Below are 17,500 nucleotides of genomic sequence, written 5' to 3'. Positions count from 1 at the left end.
GAAAAGAGAGGGGGAAAGAAAAGAGAGGGGGAAAGAAAAGATAAGGGAAAGAAAAGAGAGGGGGAAAGAAAAGAGAGGGGGAAAGTAAAGAGAGGAGGACAGAAAAGAGAGGGGGAAAGAAAAGATAAGGGAAAGAAAAGAGAGGGGGAAAGAAAAGAGAGGGGGAAAGAAAAGATAAGGGAAAGAAAAGAGAGGGGGAAAGAAAAGATAAGGGAAAGAAAAGAGAGGGGGAAAGAAAAGATAGGGGGAAAGAAAAGAGGGGGGGAAAGAAAAGAGAGGGGGAAAGAAAAGAGAGGGGGAAAGAAAAGAGAGGAGGAAAGAAAAGATAAGGGAAAGAAAAGAGAGGGGAAAGAAAAGAGAGGGGGAAAGAAAAGATAAGGGAAAGAAAAGAGAGGGGGAAAGAAAAGAGAGGGGGAAAGAAAAGAGAGGGGGAAAGAAAAGAGAGGGGAAAGAAAAGATAAGGGAAAGAAAAGAGAGGGGGAAAGAAAAGATAAGGGAAAGAAAAGAGAGGGGGAAAGAAAAGAGAGGGGGAAAGAAAAGAGAGGAGGAAAGAAAAGATAAGGGAAAGAAAAGAGAGGGGAAAGAAAAGAGAGGGGGAAAGAAAAGATAAGGGAGAAAGAAAAGAGAGGGGGAAAGAAAAGAGAGGGGGAAAGAAAAGAGAGGGGGAAAGAAAAGATAAGGGAAAGAAAAGAGAGGAGGAAAGAAAAGAGAGGAGGAAAGAAAAGAGGGGGAAAGAAAAGATAAGGGAAAGAAAAGAGAGGAGGAAAGAAAAGAAAGGAGGAAAGAAAAGAGAGGGGGAAAGAAAAGAAAGGAGGAAAGAAAAGATAAGGGGAAGAAAAGAGAGGGGGAAAGTAATAGATTGAGCGTAAGGAGAGACATGCGCCACAAAAGGGGCCAGGTTGCGATGTGATGATGTAATGGTTTTGGCCCTCAGCCAATCAGACTGCGTGGGCCTCCATCGCTACGCTGAAGTCATCATTGGTGATGTCACCACTGACTCTTTAGCAAGCAACGAATGAAACGTACCCCCCAAAAATGTAAAGGGACGCAAACCATACCACGCCTCCTAACGTAACCACAACAGTCCACCTGGGCCAACAGCCAGACACTCAGTCATCATGGAAACCAGTGGTAAACACAGGGAGAAACAGTCGGATCCCCAGAATCTAACACGGATCACATCATCACGACAGCGAGCTTGGCCTGAGCTACAGAGGAACACGTTGTCTGACTTCAACAGGCCATGTGACATGGTCTCTTCCCTTCCTTACTCAATGTACTCGACTAGGCAGTACTATGCAGTAATCAACTGTAGTGTACTACTCAACTGTACTGTACTATGCTGTAATCAACTGTAGTGTACTACTCAACTGGACTGTACTATGCTGTAATCAACTGTACTGTACTATGCTGTAATCAACTGTACTGTACTATGCTGTAATCAACTGGACTGTACTATGCTGTAATCAACTGGAAGGTACTACTCAACTAGACTGTACTACTCAACTGTAGTGTACTATGCTGTTATCAACTGTATTGTACTATGCTACAATCAACTGGACTGTACTGCCAAACTGTACTGTACTATGCTTTAATCAATTAGACTGTACTACCCAACTGTTCTGTACTACTCAACTGTACTGTACTACTCAACTGTACTGTACTACTCAACTGTTCTGTACTACTCAACTGTACTGTACTATGCTGTAATCAACTGTAGTGTACTATGTAATGAACTGGACTGTACTATACTGTAATCAACTGTGCTGTACTATGCTGTAATCAACTGGACTGTACTACTCGACTGGACTGTACTATGCCGTAATCAACTGGACTGTACTATGCTGTAAACAACTGGACTGTACTACTCAACTGGACTGTACTACTCAACTGGACTGTACTACTCAACTGGACTGTACTATGCTGTAATCAACTGGACTGTACTATGCCGTAATCAACTGGACTATACTATGCTGTAAACAACTGGACTGTACTACTCAACTGGACTGTACTGTGCTGTAATCAACTAGACTGTACTACTCAACTGTATTGTACTATGCTGTGAACAACTAGACTGTACTATAATGTAATCAACTAGACTGTACTATGCTGTAATCAACTAGACTGTACTATAATGTAATCAACTAGACTGTACTATAATGTAATCAACTAGACTGTACTATAATGTAAACAACTAGACTGTACTATAATGTAATCAACTAGACTGTACTATGCTGTGAACAACTAGACTGTACTATAATGTAATCAACTGGACTGTACTATACTGTGAACAACTAGACTGTACTATAATGTAATCAACTAGAATGTACTATAATGTAATCAACTAGACTGTACTATAATGTAAACAACTAGGCTGTACTATAATGTAAACAACTAGACTGTACTATAATGTAAACAACTAGACTGTACTATAATGTAAACAACTAGACTGTACTATAATGTAAACAACTAGACTGTACTATGCCGTAATCAACTGGACTGTACTATAATGTAAACAACTAGACTGTACTATAATGTAATCAACTAGACTGTACTATGCTGTAATCAACTGTACTGTACTATGCTGTAATCAACTGTACTGTACTATGCTGTAATCACATGTACTGTACTACTCAACTGGACTGTACTATGCTGTAATCACCTGTACTGTACTAATCAACTGTACTGTACTATGCTGTAATCAACTGGACTGTACTACTCAACTGGACTGTACTATGCTGTAATCACCTGTACTGTACTACTCAACTGGACTGTACTATGCTGTAATCACCTGTACTGTACTACTCAACTAGACTGTACTACTCAACTGTAGTGTACTATGCTGTAATCAACTGGACTGTACTACTCAACTGTGCTGTACTATGCTGTAAACAACTAGACTGTACTACTCAAATGTTCTGGACTACTCAATTGTACTGTACTATGCTGTAATCAACTGGACTGTACTACTCAAATGTTCTGTACTACTCAACTGTACTGTACTATCCTGTGAACAACTAGACTGTACTACTCAACTGTATTGTACTATGCTGTGAACAACTAGACTGTACTAAAATGTAATCAACTAGACTGTACTATAATGTAATCAACTAGACTGTACTATAATGTAATCAACTAGACTGTACTATGCTGTAATCAACTAGACTGTACTATGCTGCAATCAACTAGACTGTACTACTCAACTGTACTGTACTGTGCTGTAATCAACTAGACTGTACTACTCAACTGTATTGTACTATGCTGTGAACAACTAGACTGTACTATAATGTAATCATCTAGACTGTACTATGTTGTAATCAACTAGACTGTACTATAATGTAATCAACTAGACTGTACTATAATGTAATCAACTAGACTGTACTATAATGTAAACAACTAGACTGTACTATAATGTAATCAACTAGACTGTACTATGCTGTGAACAACTAGACTGTACTATAATGTAATCAACTGGACTGTACTATACTGTGAACAACTAGACTGTACTATAATGTAATAAACTAGAATGTACTATAATGTAATCAACTAGACTGTACTATAATGTAAACAACTAGGCTGTACTATAATGTAAACAACTAGACTGTACTATAATGTAAACAACTAGACTGTACTATAATGTAAACAACTAGACTGTACTATAATGTAAACAACTAGACTGTACTATGCCGTAATCAACTGGACTGTACTATAATGTAAACAACTAGACTGTACTATAATGTAATCAACTAGACTGTACTATGCTGTAATCAACTGTACTGTACTATGCTGTAATCAACTGTACTGTACTATGCTGTAATCACCTGTACTGTACTACTCAACTGGACTGTACTATGCTGTAATCACCTGTACTGTACTAATCAACTGTACTGTACTATGCTGTAATCAACTGGACTGTACTACTCAACTGGACTGTACTATGCTGTAATCAACTGTACTGTACTACTCAACTGGACTGTACTATGCTGTAATCAACTGGACTGTACTATGCTGTAATCACCTGTACTGTACTACTCAACTGGACTGTACTATGCTGTAATCACCTGTACTGTACTACTCAACTAGACTGTACTACTCAACTGTAGTGTACTATGCTGTAATTTAACTGGACTGTACTACTCAACTGTGCTGTACTATGCTGTAAACAACTAGACTGTACTACTCAAATGTTCTGTACTACTCAATTGTACTGTACTATGCTGTAATCAACTGGACTGTACTACTCAAATGTTCTGTACTACTCAACTGTACTGTACTATGCTGTGAACAACTAGACTGTACTACTCAACTGTACTGTACTATGCTGTAATCAACTAGACTGTACTACTCAACTGTATTGTACTATGCTGTGAACAACTAGACTGTACTATAATGTAATCAACTAGACTGTACTATAATGTAATCAACTAGACTGTACTATGATGTAATCAACTAGATTGTACTATGCTGTGAACAACTAGACTGTACTATAATGTAATCAACTAGACTGTACTATAATGTAATCAACTAGACTGTACTATAATGTAAACAACTAGGCTGTACTATAATGTAAACAACTAGACTGTACTATGCCATAATCAACTGGACTGTACTATAATGTAAACAACTAGACTGTACTATAATGTAAACAACTAGACTGTACTATGCTGTAATCAACTGGACTGTACTATGCTGTAATCACCTGTACTGTACTACTCAACTGGACTGTACTATGCTGTAATCACCTGTACTGTACTACTCAACTAGACTGTACTATGCTGTAATCGCCTGTACTGTACTACTCAACTAGACTGTACTACTCAACTGTAGTGTACTATGCTGTAATCAACTAGACTGTACTACTCAACTGTACTGTACTATGCTGTAAACAACTGGACTGTACTATGCTGTAAACAACTAGACTGTACTATGCTGTAATCAACTAGACTGTACTACTCAACTGTACTGTACTATGCTGTAATCAACTGTACTGTACTACTCAACTGTACTGTACTATGCTGTAATCAACTAGACTGTACTACTCAACTGTACTGTACTATGCTGTAAACAACTGGACTGTACTATGCTGTAAACAACTAGACTGTACTATGCTGTAATCAACTAGACTGTACTACTCAACTGTACTGTACTATGCTGTAAACAACTGGACTGTACTATGCTGTAAACAACTAGACTGTACTATAATGTAAACAACTAGACTGTACTATAATGTAAACAACTAGACTGTACTATGCTGTAATCAACTGTACTGTACTACTCAACTGTACTCTACTATGCTGTAATCAACTGGACTGTACTACTCAACTGTACTGTACTATGCTGTAATCAACTGTACTGTACTACTCAACTGTACTGTACTATGCTGTAATCAACTAGACTGTACCACTCAACTGTACTGTACTATGCTGTAAACAACTGGACTGTACTACTCAACTGTACTGTACTATGCTGTAATCAACTAGACTGTACCACTCAACTGTACTGTACTATGCTGTAAACAACTGGACTGTACTACTCAACTGGACTGTACTATGCTATAATCAACTGGACTGTACTATGCTGTAAACAACTGGACTGTACTACTCAACTGTACTGTACTATGCTGTAAACAACTGGACTGTACTACTCAACTGGACTGTACTATGCTGTAATCAACTGGACTGTACTATGCTGTAATCAATTGGACTGTACTACTCAACTGGACTGTACTATGCTGTAGTCAACTGTACTGTACTATGCTGTAAACAACTGGACTGTACTATGCTGTAATCAACTGGACTGTACTACTCAACTGTGCTGTACTATGCTGTAATCAACTGTACTGTACTATGCTGTAATCAACTGGACTGTACCACTCAACTGGACTGTACTATGCTGTAAACAACTGGACTGTACCACTCAACTGGACTGTACTATGCTGTAATCAACTGGACTGTACTATGCTGTAATCAACTGGACTGTACTATGCTGTAATCAACTGGACTGTACTATGCTGTAATCAACTGGACTGTACTATGATGTAATCAACTGTACTGTACTACTCAACTGTAATGTACTATGCTGTAATCAACTGGACTGTACCACTCAATTGGACTGTACTATGCTGTAAACAACTGGACTGTACCACTCAAGTGGACTGTACTATGCTGTAATCAACTGTACTGTACTACTCAACTTTACTGTACTATGCTGTAATCAACTGGACTGTACCACTCAACTGGACTGTACTATGCTGTAATCAACTGGACTGTACTATGCTGTAATCAACTGTACTGTATTATTCTGTGTTGTGCTGTAACTTACTCTAAATCTTCTGAAGAACTTCTGAAACTCTAGGAATGTGTCCCAAATGACACCTTATTCCCTATATAGTGCACTATGTTTGACCAGAGCCATGTACTCTTAGAAAAAAGGGTTCCAAAAGGGTTATTCGGCTGTCCCCATAGGATAACCCTTTTTGGTGCTATCTAGAACCTAAAAGGCTTTAAAGAACTCTTGTTGGTTCTTGGTAGAACCCTTTTGATTCCAAGTATAACCCTTTTATTGTTCCATGTAAAACCATTTTGGGTTCCATGTAGAACTCTGTGGAAACCCAAAACTGTTCTACCTGGAACCGACAAGAGTTCTTCAAAGCCTTTTAGGTTATAGATAGCACCTTTTTTTCTCAACGTGTATGGGCCCAGACCAATGGGAATAGACCTCTAGCAGCAGTTTCTACAGGATGTGAAATAGACCTCCAGCAGCAGAGTCTACAGGATCTGAAATAGACCTCTAGCAGCAGTATCTACATGATCTGAAATAGACCTCTAGCAGCAGTGTCTACAGGATCTGAAATAGACCTCTAGCAGCAGTATCTACAGGATCTGAAATAGACCTCTAGCAGCAGTATCTACAGGATCTGAAATAGACCTCTAGCAGCAGTATCTACAGGATCTGAAATAGACCTCTAGCAGCAGTGTCTACAGGATCTTGAAACAGACCTCTAGCAGCAGTATCTACAGGATCTGAAATAGACCTCTAGCAGCAGTGTCTACAGGATCTGAAATAGACCTCTAGCAGCAGTGTCTACAGGATCTGAAATAGACCTCTAGCAGCAGTGTCTACAGGATCTGAAATAGACCTCTAGCAGCAGTATCTACAGGATCTGAAATAGACCTCTAGCAGCAGTGTCTACAGGATCTGAAACAGACCTCTAGCAGCAGTATCTACAGGATCTGAAATAGACCTCTAGCAGCAGTGTCTACAGGATCTGAAATAGACCTCTAGCAGCAGTGTCTACAGGATCTGAAATAGACCTCTAGCAGCAGTATCTACAGGATCTGAAATAGACCTATAGCAGCAGTATCTACAGGATCTGAAATAGACCTCTAGCAGAAGTGTCTACAGGATCTGAAATAGACCTCTAGCAGCAGTGTCTACAGGATCTGAAATAGACCTCTAGCAGCAGTATCTACAGGATCTGAAATAGATCTCTAGCAGCAGTATCTACAGGATCTGAAATAGACCTCTAGCAGAAGTGTCTACAGGATCTGAAATAGACCTCTAGCAGCAGTATCTACAGGATCTGAAATAGACCTCTAGCAGCAGTGTCTACAGGATCTGAAATATACCTCTAGCAGCAGTATCTACAGGATCTGAAATAGACCTCTAGCAGCAGTATCTACAGGATCTGAAACAGACCTCTAGCAGCAGTGTCTACAGGATCTGAAATAGACCTCTAGCAGCAGTATCTACAGGATCTGAAATAGACCTCTAGCAGCAGTGTCTACAGGATCTGAAATAGACCTCTAGCAGCAGTATCTACAGGATCTGAAATAGACCTCTAGCAGCAGTGTCTACAGGATCTGAAACAGACCTCTAGCAGCAGTGTCTACAGGATCTGAAATAGACCTCTCGCAGCAGTATCTACAGGATCTGAAATAGGCCTCGAGCAGCAGTGTCTACAGGATCTGTAATAGGCCTCTAGCAGCAGTGTCTACAGGATCTGAAATAGACCTCTAGCAGCAGTGTCTACAGGATCTGAAACGTAGATTCTGAATTGATCAATGAATGTCACCGATTGGCCAGAGGAGTGACGTAAGAGTTCATCAAGGTTTGTTATACGGTATCAATAACATACCATCTGTCCAGCACATGGAATGATTAGACAATTCAACTCTCTTCCTCACACACAACAGATCAAATGTAGCTACCTTTATCTCTAGTTAGTACATTGATTTGAATGTTTAAATGTTTAATTTGTCCTTTATTTAGTTAGTAACTGTTTGTGTGACAGGTTCTAGAAAGCAGGACCAGATGTCAGGAGTTGAGAGGAAAGGCAGAGTCAAGCCTAATCTCCCTGTTCTGCTGTGTGATAACCACAGCCATGTTACCACACCACCTTCACCTCTCTCATCTCCCTCTCCACCTCTCTCTCTCATTCATAAAGGCCTAATAAAGGAGACTGTCTGGGGAATGACAGCCAGCTCCAGACAGAACAAGTGATGGTTACACAGCAGAGGGGGAGAGAGGTACAAGGAGGGAGGGGGGGGGAGAGAACAGAGAGAGAAAGAGAGAGAGAGAGAGAGAGAGAGAGAGAGAGAGAGAGAGAGAGAGAGAGAGAGAGAGAGAGACGCAGGTGGCAGTAACATGATGAAGAGATGAGAAAGAAAATCTGTATGTTTTTGTGCGTGTTTGTTTGTTTGTGTGTGTGTTTGTGTCAATCTTTGTCTCTGTGTATTTACCCCGAGTGTGTGAGCATGGAGGGGGCCTGGGTGATGACTGAGTTGGACTGGGCAGAGGGCAGTGCTTCTCCAGCCATGTTGCAGCTTAGACCCCTCATACCACCATGGGGCGGTGGTTGGTGTTGGGAGTGGGGCTGTGCCTGGGGCTGACTGGCACATGATGATCCATTCTGAGGGAGATTCTGAGTCTAGAGGACAGAGAAGAGGGAGATGAGACCAGATATAATATGTATTCTGTTTTTGTTGTTTGAATAAATATAACACTTCTACGTAACATTTTACATCTTGGAGTGTGTGGCATTGTGTGTGTGTGTTGTGGGTCTGTGGCATAGTGTGTGTGTGTGTGTGTGTGTGTGTGTGTGTGTGTGTGTGTGTGTGTGTGTGTGTGTGTGTGTGTGTGTGTGTGTGTGTGTGTGTGTGTGTGTGTGTGTGTGTGTGTGTGTGTGTGTGTGTGTGTGCGTGTGTGTGTGTGTGTGTGTGTGCGTGTGTGTGTGTGAGTGAGTGTCTGTTGTTTTTCAGTCTGTCTGGCTGCTTACCATGCCGAGAATGTGATCGCCTGGTGTTTGTTACCTGATCAAACATCTAAACCAGTCTGTCTGTCTGTCTATCTGACTCTTCCTCGCACTCACCTGTCACTCAAATACTTCCCTGTCAGACAAAATCCTTACCTGCCAGATCTGTCAATCAAAATATCTGCAAGACATGTCAATCAAAATACCTGCCAGATCTGTCAATCACAATACCTTCCAGACCTATCAATCAATATACCTGCCAGACCTGTCAATCAAAATACCTGCCAGACCTGTCAATCAAAATACCTACTAACCTGGTGAAGGTCTCCTATTTGTTTGTCTGTTCCATTTGCTATTTTCATACGAGAGCCTAGAAACCTAGCATGCAATGCTATCAGTGTGCTGTCTACTGTGTTGGCTCAATGTGGTAGTACAGTGAATATTGTCATGATAAATGACACTTTCGTAGTTCAAGTTTCCTCCGTTTGCTGTATACGCCTGAGGATCATGAGAAATGTTGTTTTTTGCATCTGACCTGTTTGTTGTTCTGCTCCTCCTGTGCCTGGCAGAACTCCTGTTCGATCTCATTGAAGAGACCCACCTCCTCACAGTTACGCAGGAAACGGGTCGGCGTTGGAGTCTGGTCTGATCACACACAGCACAGAGAGGGAAAACAGACATTAAGCATCAAACAGATATCATAACAACCATGATATTACTATAGCCTATATCCGAGTGCACAGAGAGGTTTTGGTGACTGCAGAGACAGATATAAACCAGCATCTCCGACAGCATACAGCTAGCATGGTTTCAACATCACTACAACTATGTTCAACCTGCTTAGTGTAGCATGTCCCTAGCTGCTGATCTTGGGTCACTTTTGCATCTTCCCCACTAATGGTTAAGGTTCGGATTGGGGAAGGGGATAAGATCAGTCTGACTGCATCTCTCCATTGTAGTCTAAACTATCAGGGTTGAAAGGTCACAAGGTCAGCAGTCAAGAGTCACAGGCTCAGCAATCCTTTGTTTTGACAGAAGATTTCCTCCAGGAGGACTGAGTGTTTACATGCCCCTGCAGGAGAGACCCCGACTGTTGGGGTCAAAGGTCAACAGAGCTGTTAAAACCCAGACAGAGAGCAGTTGCCGCGGTAACAGACTGATAGGATCGAGAGTGTTTTTTTCTGAGGCTGAGCCTTGGCCACCAGTGCTCTAATTTTTTCATCAACCACTGAAGAGAGGTCACACACACGCACATGCACACACACACACACACACACACACACACATGCGCGCGCATACGAGTGCTCATACACACACACACACAACACTGCCGGCCCGCTCATTAGGCAGGATTAGGTGGTAGCAGATTGACGAGGGCGTCATTTTCTGAATTAAACTGACCAAGACACACCTCCAACAACACATACAACCTCACATCATTCTGCCCCTAAACAATGACCATTTCTCTCAACCAGTGGCATATGGGATTTTTAGCTGCCTCCACTACCAATTTAGTGTCCCCTGTTCTCACACACTTTTGTCAAAGGTGGGGGCGCAAAATATTTAGCTTGTCCATTCCCAGCATGCCTCACCAGGATGCTGTTGGAGAGATGCATCGCTGCGGTATTTCACCAATGTTCCGTCAAAAAATGATCTCACATAAATAATATTTTTTGGGGTGGTGTTTTACAAATGATAGGTTTACCACATAGATGGGCATTCATAAAATGACATTTCAGGCAACACACACATCAGTAAACACGGACCGTCATCGATGCCTTTTGGACGTCTTTTTTTGGTGCTTTGATTTCCACATCCACGGACATCTGATTTTGGTCCGCTCCGGACTAAATCTGAACCAATCATAGATGGTGTCCGGTCTGGACCAGCTTTGATTTGCCCCCAACATAGACGTCTATAAATGATGTATTTTCAACTTTGATTCAGAACCAAAAATGAGCCTGATTTCAACATCCGGAAAATAAGTATTTTAAACTTTAAACTTAACTTAAACTTAAACTAATTCAGAACCAAAAATGAACCTAATTTCAATGTCCAGAAAATACGTATTTTTCAATGTCCGGAAAATATGTATTTTACATTTCAGGAAAATACATATTTTCACCTTTCATCCAGAAACTAAATTGAATTTAAAAATATGTATTTTAACATAATTTTGCTTACTTGGACTATTCTAGTTTTATGGGGGGGCAGCATTTTTTGGTCTCTCCTAGGCCCGGAGGCAGACACAACAGAACCAGACAACACTAAGCTTGAGTGACAGATAGTCTGTCAGAGAGGTGAAGGGGGCATGAATGGGGAAGGGAGGGAGGAGAGAGGGGGAGGTATAAAGCTGATAAGGAGACTCGTATTCCACAGGACAGAAGGGAAAATAAATATTGTCATAAGTCCAGAGCGACCCATCAGACACTAAGAAAACCTGACAGACTGAGAACATTAGTGAAACAAATAAAGAACTCTAGGTAATAAGTTAATATGGGCAAAACAGGAACAGAGAAAGATAAAAAAAGAGGGTGAGAAATTGAGACAGAAATTGAGACAGAAAGGGGAAAAGAGTGTGAAAACAGGGGACACTAAATTCTATGGTAGTGGAGGCAGTGGCGTACCGCAGTTTAAACAGAATAGAAATAATCACCATTACAAAGCTAATGTCCTCTCTATGCTGTCTATAAATGTTATTGTCACCTGCGAGGGGATCAGTCTTGATGGAGGAGAACTTGAGGGTCATCTCATGCTTGTGTCTGTGGATCATCAGGTGGTCTTCTGTTTGGAACCGCTGTATGGGGCGAAGAGAGAGCTCAACTTAGCATGCTCACATTGATTTATGGAATCATTCATAAAATGGCATGATTTATAAAATCTTTATAACGGTGAAATCAAATATTAGATATCAAATCATCATGTGGTGAGGGGATTCTTCACTAGAGGTACACGGTCACACACACACACAAGTACACACACACACACACACACAGACACTGACCTGTGAGCAGCCAGGAGTGCTGCATCCATAGGGCCGGTCCTGTTCATCATTCATCTCCATTACAAACCTACAGTCAGAGAGACCAGAGGAGAGACAAACCTACAGTCAGAGAGACAACAGGAGAGACAAACCTACAGTCAGAGAAAGACAACCTACATTCAGAGAGACCAGAGAAGAGACAAACCTACAGTCAGAGAGACCAGAGGAGAGACAAACCTACAGTCAGAGAGACCAGAGGAGAGACAAACCTACAGTCAGAGAGACCAGAGGAGAGACAAACCTACAGTTAGAGAGACCAGAGGAGAGACAAACCTACAGTCAGAGAGACCAGAGGAGAGACAAACCTACAGTCAGAGAGACAACAGGAGAGACAAACCTACAGTCAGAGAGACCAGAGGAGAGACAAACCTACAGTCAGAGAGACCAGAGGAGAGACAAACCTACAGTCAGAGAGACCAGAGGAGAGACAAACCTACAGTCAGAGAAAGACAAACCTACAGTCAGAGAGACAACAGGAGAGACAAACCTACAGTCAGAGAGACCAGAGGAGAGACAAATCTACAGTCAGAGAGACCAGAGGAGAGACAAATCTACAGTCAGAGAGACCAGAGGAGAGACAAATCTACAGTCAGAGAGACCAGAGGAGAGACAAACCTACAGTCAGAGAGACAAGAGGAGAGACAAACCTACAGTCAGAGAGACCAGAGGAGAGACAAACCTACAGTCAGAGAGACCAGAGGAGTGACAAACCTACAGTCAGAGAGACCAGAGGAGAGACAAACCTACAGTCAGAGAGACCAGAGAGACAAGCCGACAGTCAGAGAGACAAGAGGAGAGACAAACCTACAGTCAGAGAGACCAGAGGAGAGACAAACCGACAGTCAGAGAGACAAGAGGAGAGACAAATCTACAGTCAGAGAGACCAGAGGAGAGACAAACCTACAGTCAGAGAGACCAGAGGAGAGACAAACCTACAGTCAGAGAGACCAGAGGAGAGACAAACCTACAGTCAGAGAGACCAGAGGAGAGACAAACCTACAGTCAGAGAAAGACAAACCTACAGTCAGAGAGACAACAGGAGAGACAAACCTACAGTCAGAGAGACCAGAGGAGAGACAAATCTACAGTCAGAGAGACCAGAGGAGAGACAAATCTACAGTCAGAGAGACCAGAGGAGAGACAAATCTACAGTCAGAGAGACCAGAGGAGAGACAAACCTACAGTCAGAGAGACAAGAGGAGAGACAAACCTACAGTCAGAGAGACCAGAGGAGAGACAAACCTACAGTCAGAGAGACCAGAGAGACAAGCCGACAGTCAGAGAGACAAGAGGAGAGACAAACCTACAGTCAGAGAGACCAGAGGAGAGACAAACCGACAGTCAGAGAGACAAGAGGAGAGACAAATCTACAGTCAGAGAGACAAACCGACAGTCAGAGAGACAAGAGGAAAGACACATCTACAGTCAGAGAGACAAGAGGAGAGACAAACCTACAGTCTGAGAGACCAGAGGAGAGACAAACCGACAGTCAGCATTTTACATTTACATTTTGGGATGGAACCTTATGTCAGGGAAAATGATCCAGTCAGGATCAATGTGACCTCAGGCAGAATCCTGATTTAACTGATCTGCCTGAATGAAACTCTTACCCCAGGCAGAATCCTGACTTAACTGATCTGCCTGAATGAAACTCTTACCTCAGGCAGAATCTTCAATAAACTGATTCTCCCTGAATTAAACTCTTACCCCAGGCAGAATCCTGACTCAACTGATCTGCCTGAATGAAACTCTTACCTCAGGCAGAATCTTCACTTAACTGATTCTCCCTGAATTAAACTCTTACCCCAGGCAGAATCCTGACTTAACTGATCTGCCTGAATGAAACTCTTACCTCAGGCAGAATATTCACTTAACTGATTCTCCCTGAATGAAACTCTTACCCCAGACACAATCTTCACTTAAGATGGTTTAAGCTTAAGTATACAGATGTGGTCAAATCTATTGGCACCCTTGCACGATTCACTATTCCTTCTAAAATAAGTTACAATTGAAAAAACTATCGATGTTTAAACTTGTATTTGTTTGATTGACAACTGTACAGGACCACAAAAAAAATAACTTTAACTGAAATTGAGATTTTTCACTTCAATGCCAAAAATGACCTGGAACAAATTATTCAAAATTCGAATGAATTTGATTGGAGGCAAATGATTCTCGGCAATTGTAATTTATCTCACCTGTGTTAAGTTGCAAGGGCCTAAAGGGTAAAAAAAAAGCCATTCAACCAGTTTTGAAAGAGAAAACAGAACATTCTGATCCATTGCGCTCCATTGTAAAGTGCATGGGTGCCACTACATTTGACTGCATCTGTAGCGTAGGCCTTGGCTGTGATTCCCTTTGTTAGGTGGAAGAGAAAAACTCCATACATTCCATTCCTGAAGAAAAAAAATGCATTGAGATTTGAAACTTGAGAGAGAGAAAGCATTGAGACTTGAGAGAGAGGGTTCAAGCCAACCCCCAGCTGACCCTTACTGCAGCAGTGAAATGAAGATGGAGGGGGGTGATGGGGGGTAATTATGAACTATTAGAAGTGCTAGCTCTTCATTTTCCACTGAGACCAGGACCTAGTGAACTCTGTCACCCAAGGCATTCCTCACAGCCGTGTCAGAAAGAGGGTGTGTCCCGAATGACACCCTATGTGGCTTTGGTCAAAAGTAGTGTACTATACTGTATAGGGAATAGGTTGCCATTTGGAATGCACCCAGAGCGTGTATGTCAGAGTCAGGACAAAAAAGACTTTCAGGAGAGCTGATGCCTGGATTTTATGAGGTCTTATGTGGTCTTATGAGGAGAGCTGGGTTGGTTGGTAAACTCCTTGGTATTTGCTAATGGTATTTTATTAGGATCCCTATTAGCTGTTGCAAAAGCAGCAGCTACTCTTCCTGGAGTCCGCACAAAACATGAAACATGACATAATACAGAACATTAATAGATAAGAACAGCTCATGGACAGAACTACATACATTTTTTTTGTAAAGGCACAAGTAATCTACATATCAGTACATACACACAAACTATCTTGGTCAAATATGGGAGAGGCGTTGTACTGTGAGGTGTCGCTTTATCTGTTTTTTTTTAACCAGGTTTGCTGTTCATTTGAGCAATATGAGATGGAACGGAGTTCCATGCAATAATGGCTCTAAATAATATTGTACGCTTTCTTGAATTTGTTCTGGATTTGGGGACTGTGAAATGACCTCTGGTGGCATGTCTGGTGGGGTAAGTGTGTGTGTCAGAGCTGTGTGTAAGTTGACTATGCAAACAATTTGGGATTTCAACACAGTGATGCAGTCAGTCTCTCCTAAACTCTTAGCCAAGAGAGACTGGCATGCATAGTATTTATATCAGCCCTCTGATTACAATGAACAGCAAGACGTGCCGCTCTGTTCTAGGCCAGCTGCAGCTTAATTAGGTCTTTCCTTGCAGTACTCGACCACACGACTGGACAAGAATCAAGATAAGACAACTAGAGCCTGCAGGACTTTTTGGAGTGTGGTGTCAAAAAAGCAGAGCATCTCTTTTTTGCGGGCAGACCTCTCCACATATTTACAACTATTGAATCTATATGTTTTGACCATAACAGTTTAATCGAAGGTAATGCCAAGTCATTTAGTCTCCTCAACTTGTTCAACAGCCACACCATTCATTACCAGATTCAGCTGAGGTCTAGAATTTAGGGAATGATTTGTACCAAATACAATGCTCTTAGTTTTAGAGATGTTTAGGACCAGTTTATTACTGGCCACCCATTCCAAAACAGATTGCAACACTTTGTTAAGGGTTTCAGGGACTTCATTAGCTGTGGTTGCTGATGCGTATTTGGTTGAATCGTCAGCATACATGGACACACATGCTTTGTTTAATGCCAGTGGCAGGTCATTGGTAAAAAAAATTAAAAAGACTAGAGGGCCTAGAGAGCTTCCCTGTGGTACACCACGCTCTATATGTTTGACATTAGAGGAGCTTTCAGTAAAGAAAACATTTTAAGTTCTATTAGATAGATAGCTCTGAATCCACAATATGGCAGAGGTTTAAAAGCCATAACACATGTGTTTTTTCAACAATAGGTTATGGTCAATAATATCAAAGGCTGTACTGAAATCTAAAAGTACAGCTCCTACAATCTTCTTATTGTCAATTTCTTTCAACCAATCATCCGTCATTTGTGTCTGTGCAGTACTTGTTGAGTGCCCTTCTCTATAAGCATGCTGAAAGTCTGTTGTTAATTTGTTTACAGAGAAATAGCAATGTATTTGGTCTGACACAATGTTTTCCAACAGTTTGCTAAGAGCTGGCAGCAAGCTGATAGCTCTGCTGTTAGAACCAGTAAAGGCCGCTTTATGACTCTTGGGTAGCGGAATGACTTTGGCTTCCCTCCAGGCCTGAGGACAAAGACTTTCCTCTAGGCTCAGATTAAAGATATGACAGATAGGAGTGGCTATAGAGTCAGCTACTATCCTCAGTAGCTTTCCATTTAAATTGTCAATGCCAGAAGGTTTGTCACACTTTCCCTCACTAACTTTACAAAACTCAAACTTGCAATGCTTTTCTTTCATAATTTGTTTTTTTAAATGTATGAATATGATGGCTCACTGTTCATTGTTGGCATTTCCTGCCTAAGTTTACCCACTTTGCCATTGAAGTAATAACTAAAATAATTGGCAACATCAAATATTTTTTGTGATGAATAAGCCATCTTATTCCATGAAAGACAGAGTTGAATTTGTATTTCTGCCCATAATTTCATTTAAAGTACTCCATCATACTTAATATCATTGATCTTGGCTTCGTAATACAGTTTCTTCTTCTTTTTGTTGTGTTTAGTCACACAATTTCTCAATTTGCAGTAAGTCAGCCAGTAAGATGTGCTGCCAGATTTATTAGCCACTCCTTTTGATCCATCTCTTTCAACGATACAGTTGTTTTATTCCTCATCAATCCATGGAGCCTTGACAGTTCTAACAATCATTTTTTAGCAGGTGCATGTTTATCATTAATTGGAAGAAGCAATTTCATGAATTCATCAAATGTAGCGCCTGGATGCTCCTAATTAATCACATCCCACCAACAAATATTTTTAACCTCATCCACATAAGAGTCACAGCAACATATTTCGGCTGATGTCTTATACACTATTTTAGGCCCAGCTTTTGGAACCTTGGCTTTCCTGGATATAGCCACTA

General features: G+C 41.3%; 1 protein-coding gene across 3 annotated transcripts in view; it reads right to left on the bottom strand.

The window, feature by feature from the left end:
• LOC118397944 (cyclic AMP-responsive element-binding protein 5-like) overlaps positions 1-17,500 on the bottom strand; it is a 38,203-nt gene that overhangs the window by 16,529 nt on the left and 4,174 nt on the right. For all 3 annotated transcript variants that reach the window (XR_008070529.1, XM_052469809.1, XM_052469810.1), the window contains exons 2-5: positions 12,258-12,324; positions 11,960-12,050; positions 9,789-9,898; positions 8,742-8,929 (exon numbers count right to left, since the gene is read on the bottom strand). Coding sequence is in view for 2 of the 3 variants with exons in the window: in XM_052469809.1 (XP_052325769.1) it covers positions 8,742-8,929; positions 9,789-9,898; positions 11,960-12,050; positions 12,258-12,317 (449 nt within the window). In the remaining variant the exon portion in view is untranslated. The remainder of the gene's footprint in view (positions 1-8,741; positions 8,930-9,788; positions 9,899-11,959; positions 12,051-12,257; positions 12,325-17,500) is intronic.

Source organism: Oncorhynchus keta, chromosome 19 (assembly GCF_023373465.1).
Source record: "Oncorhynchus keta strain PuntledgeMale-10-30-2019 chromosome 19, Oket_V2, whole genome shotgun sequence".
NCBI classification, from domain to species: Eukaryota; Metazoa; Chordata; class Actinopteri; order Salmoniformes; family Salmonidae; genus Oncorhynchus; species Oncorhynchus keta.
Note: the sequence above shows the minus strand (reverse complement) of the source record. Positions and strands in the feature narration are given on the sequence as shown.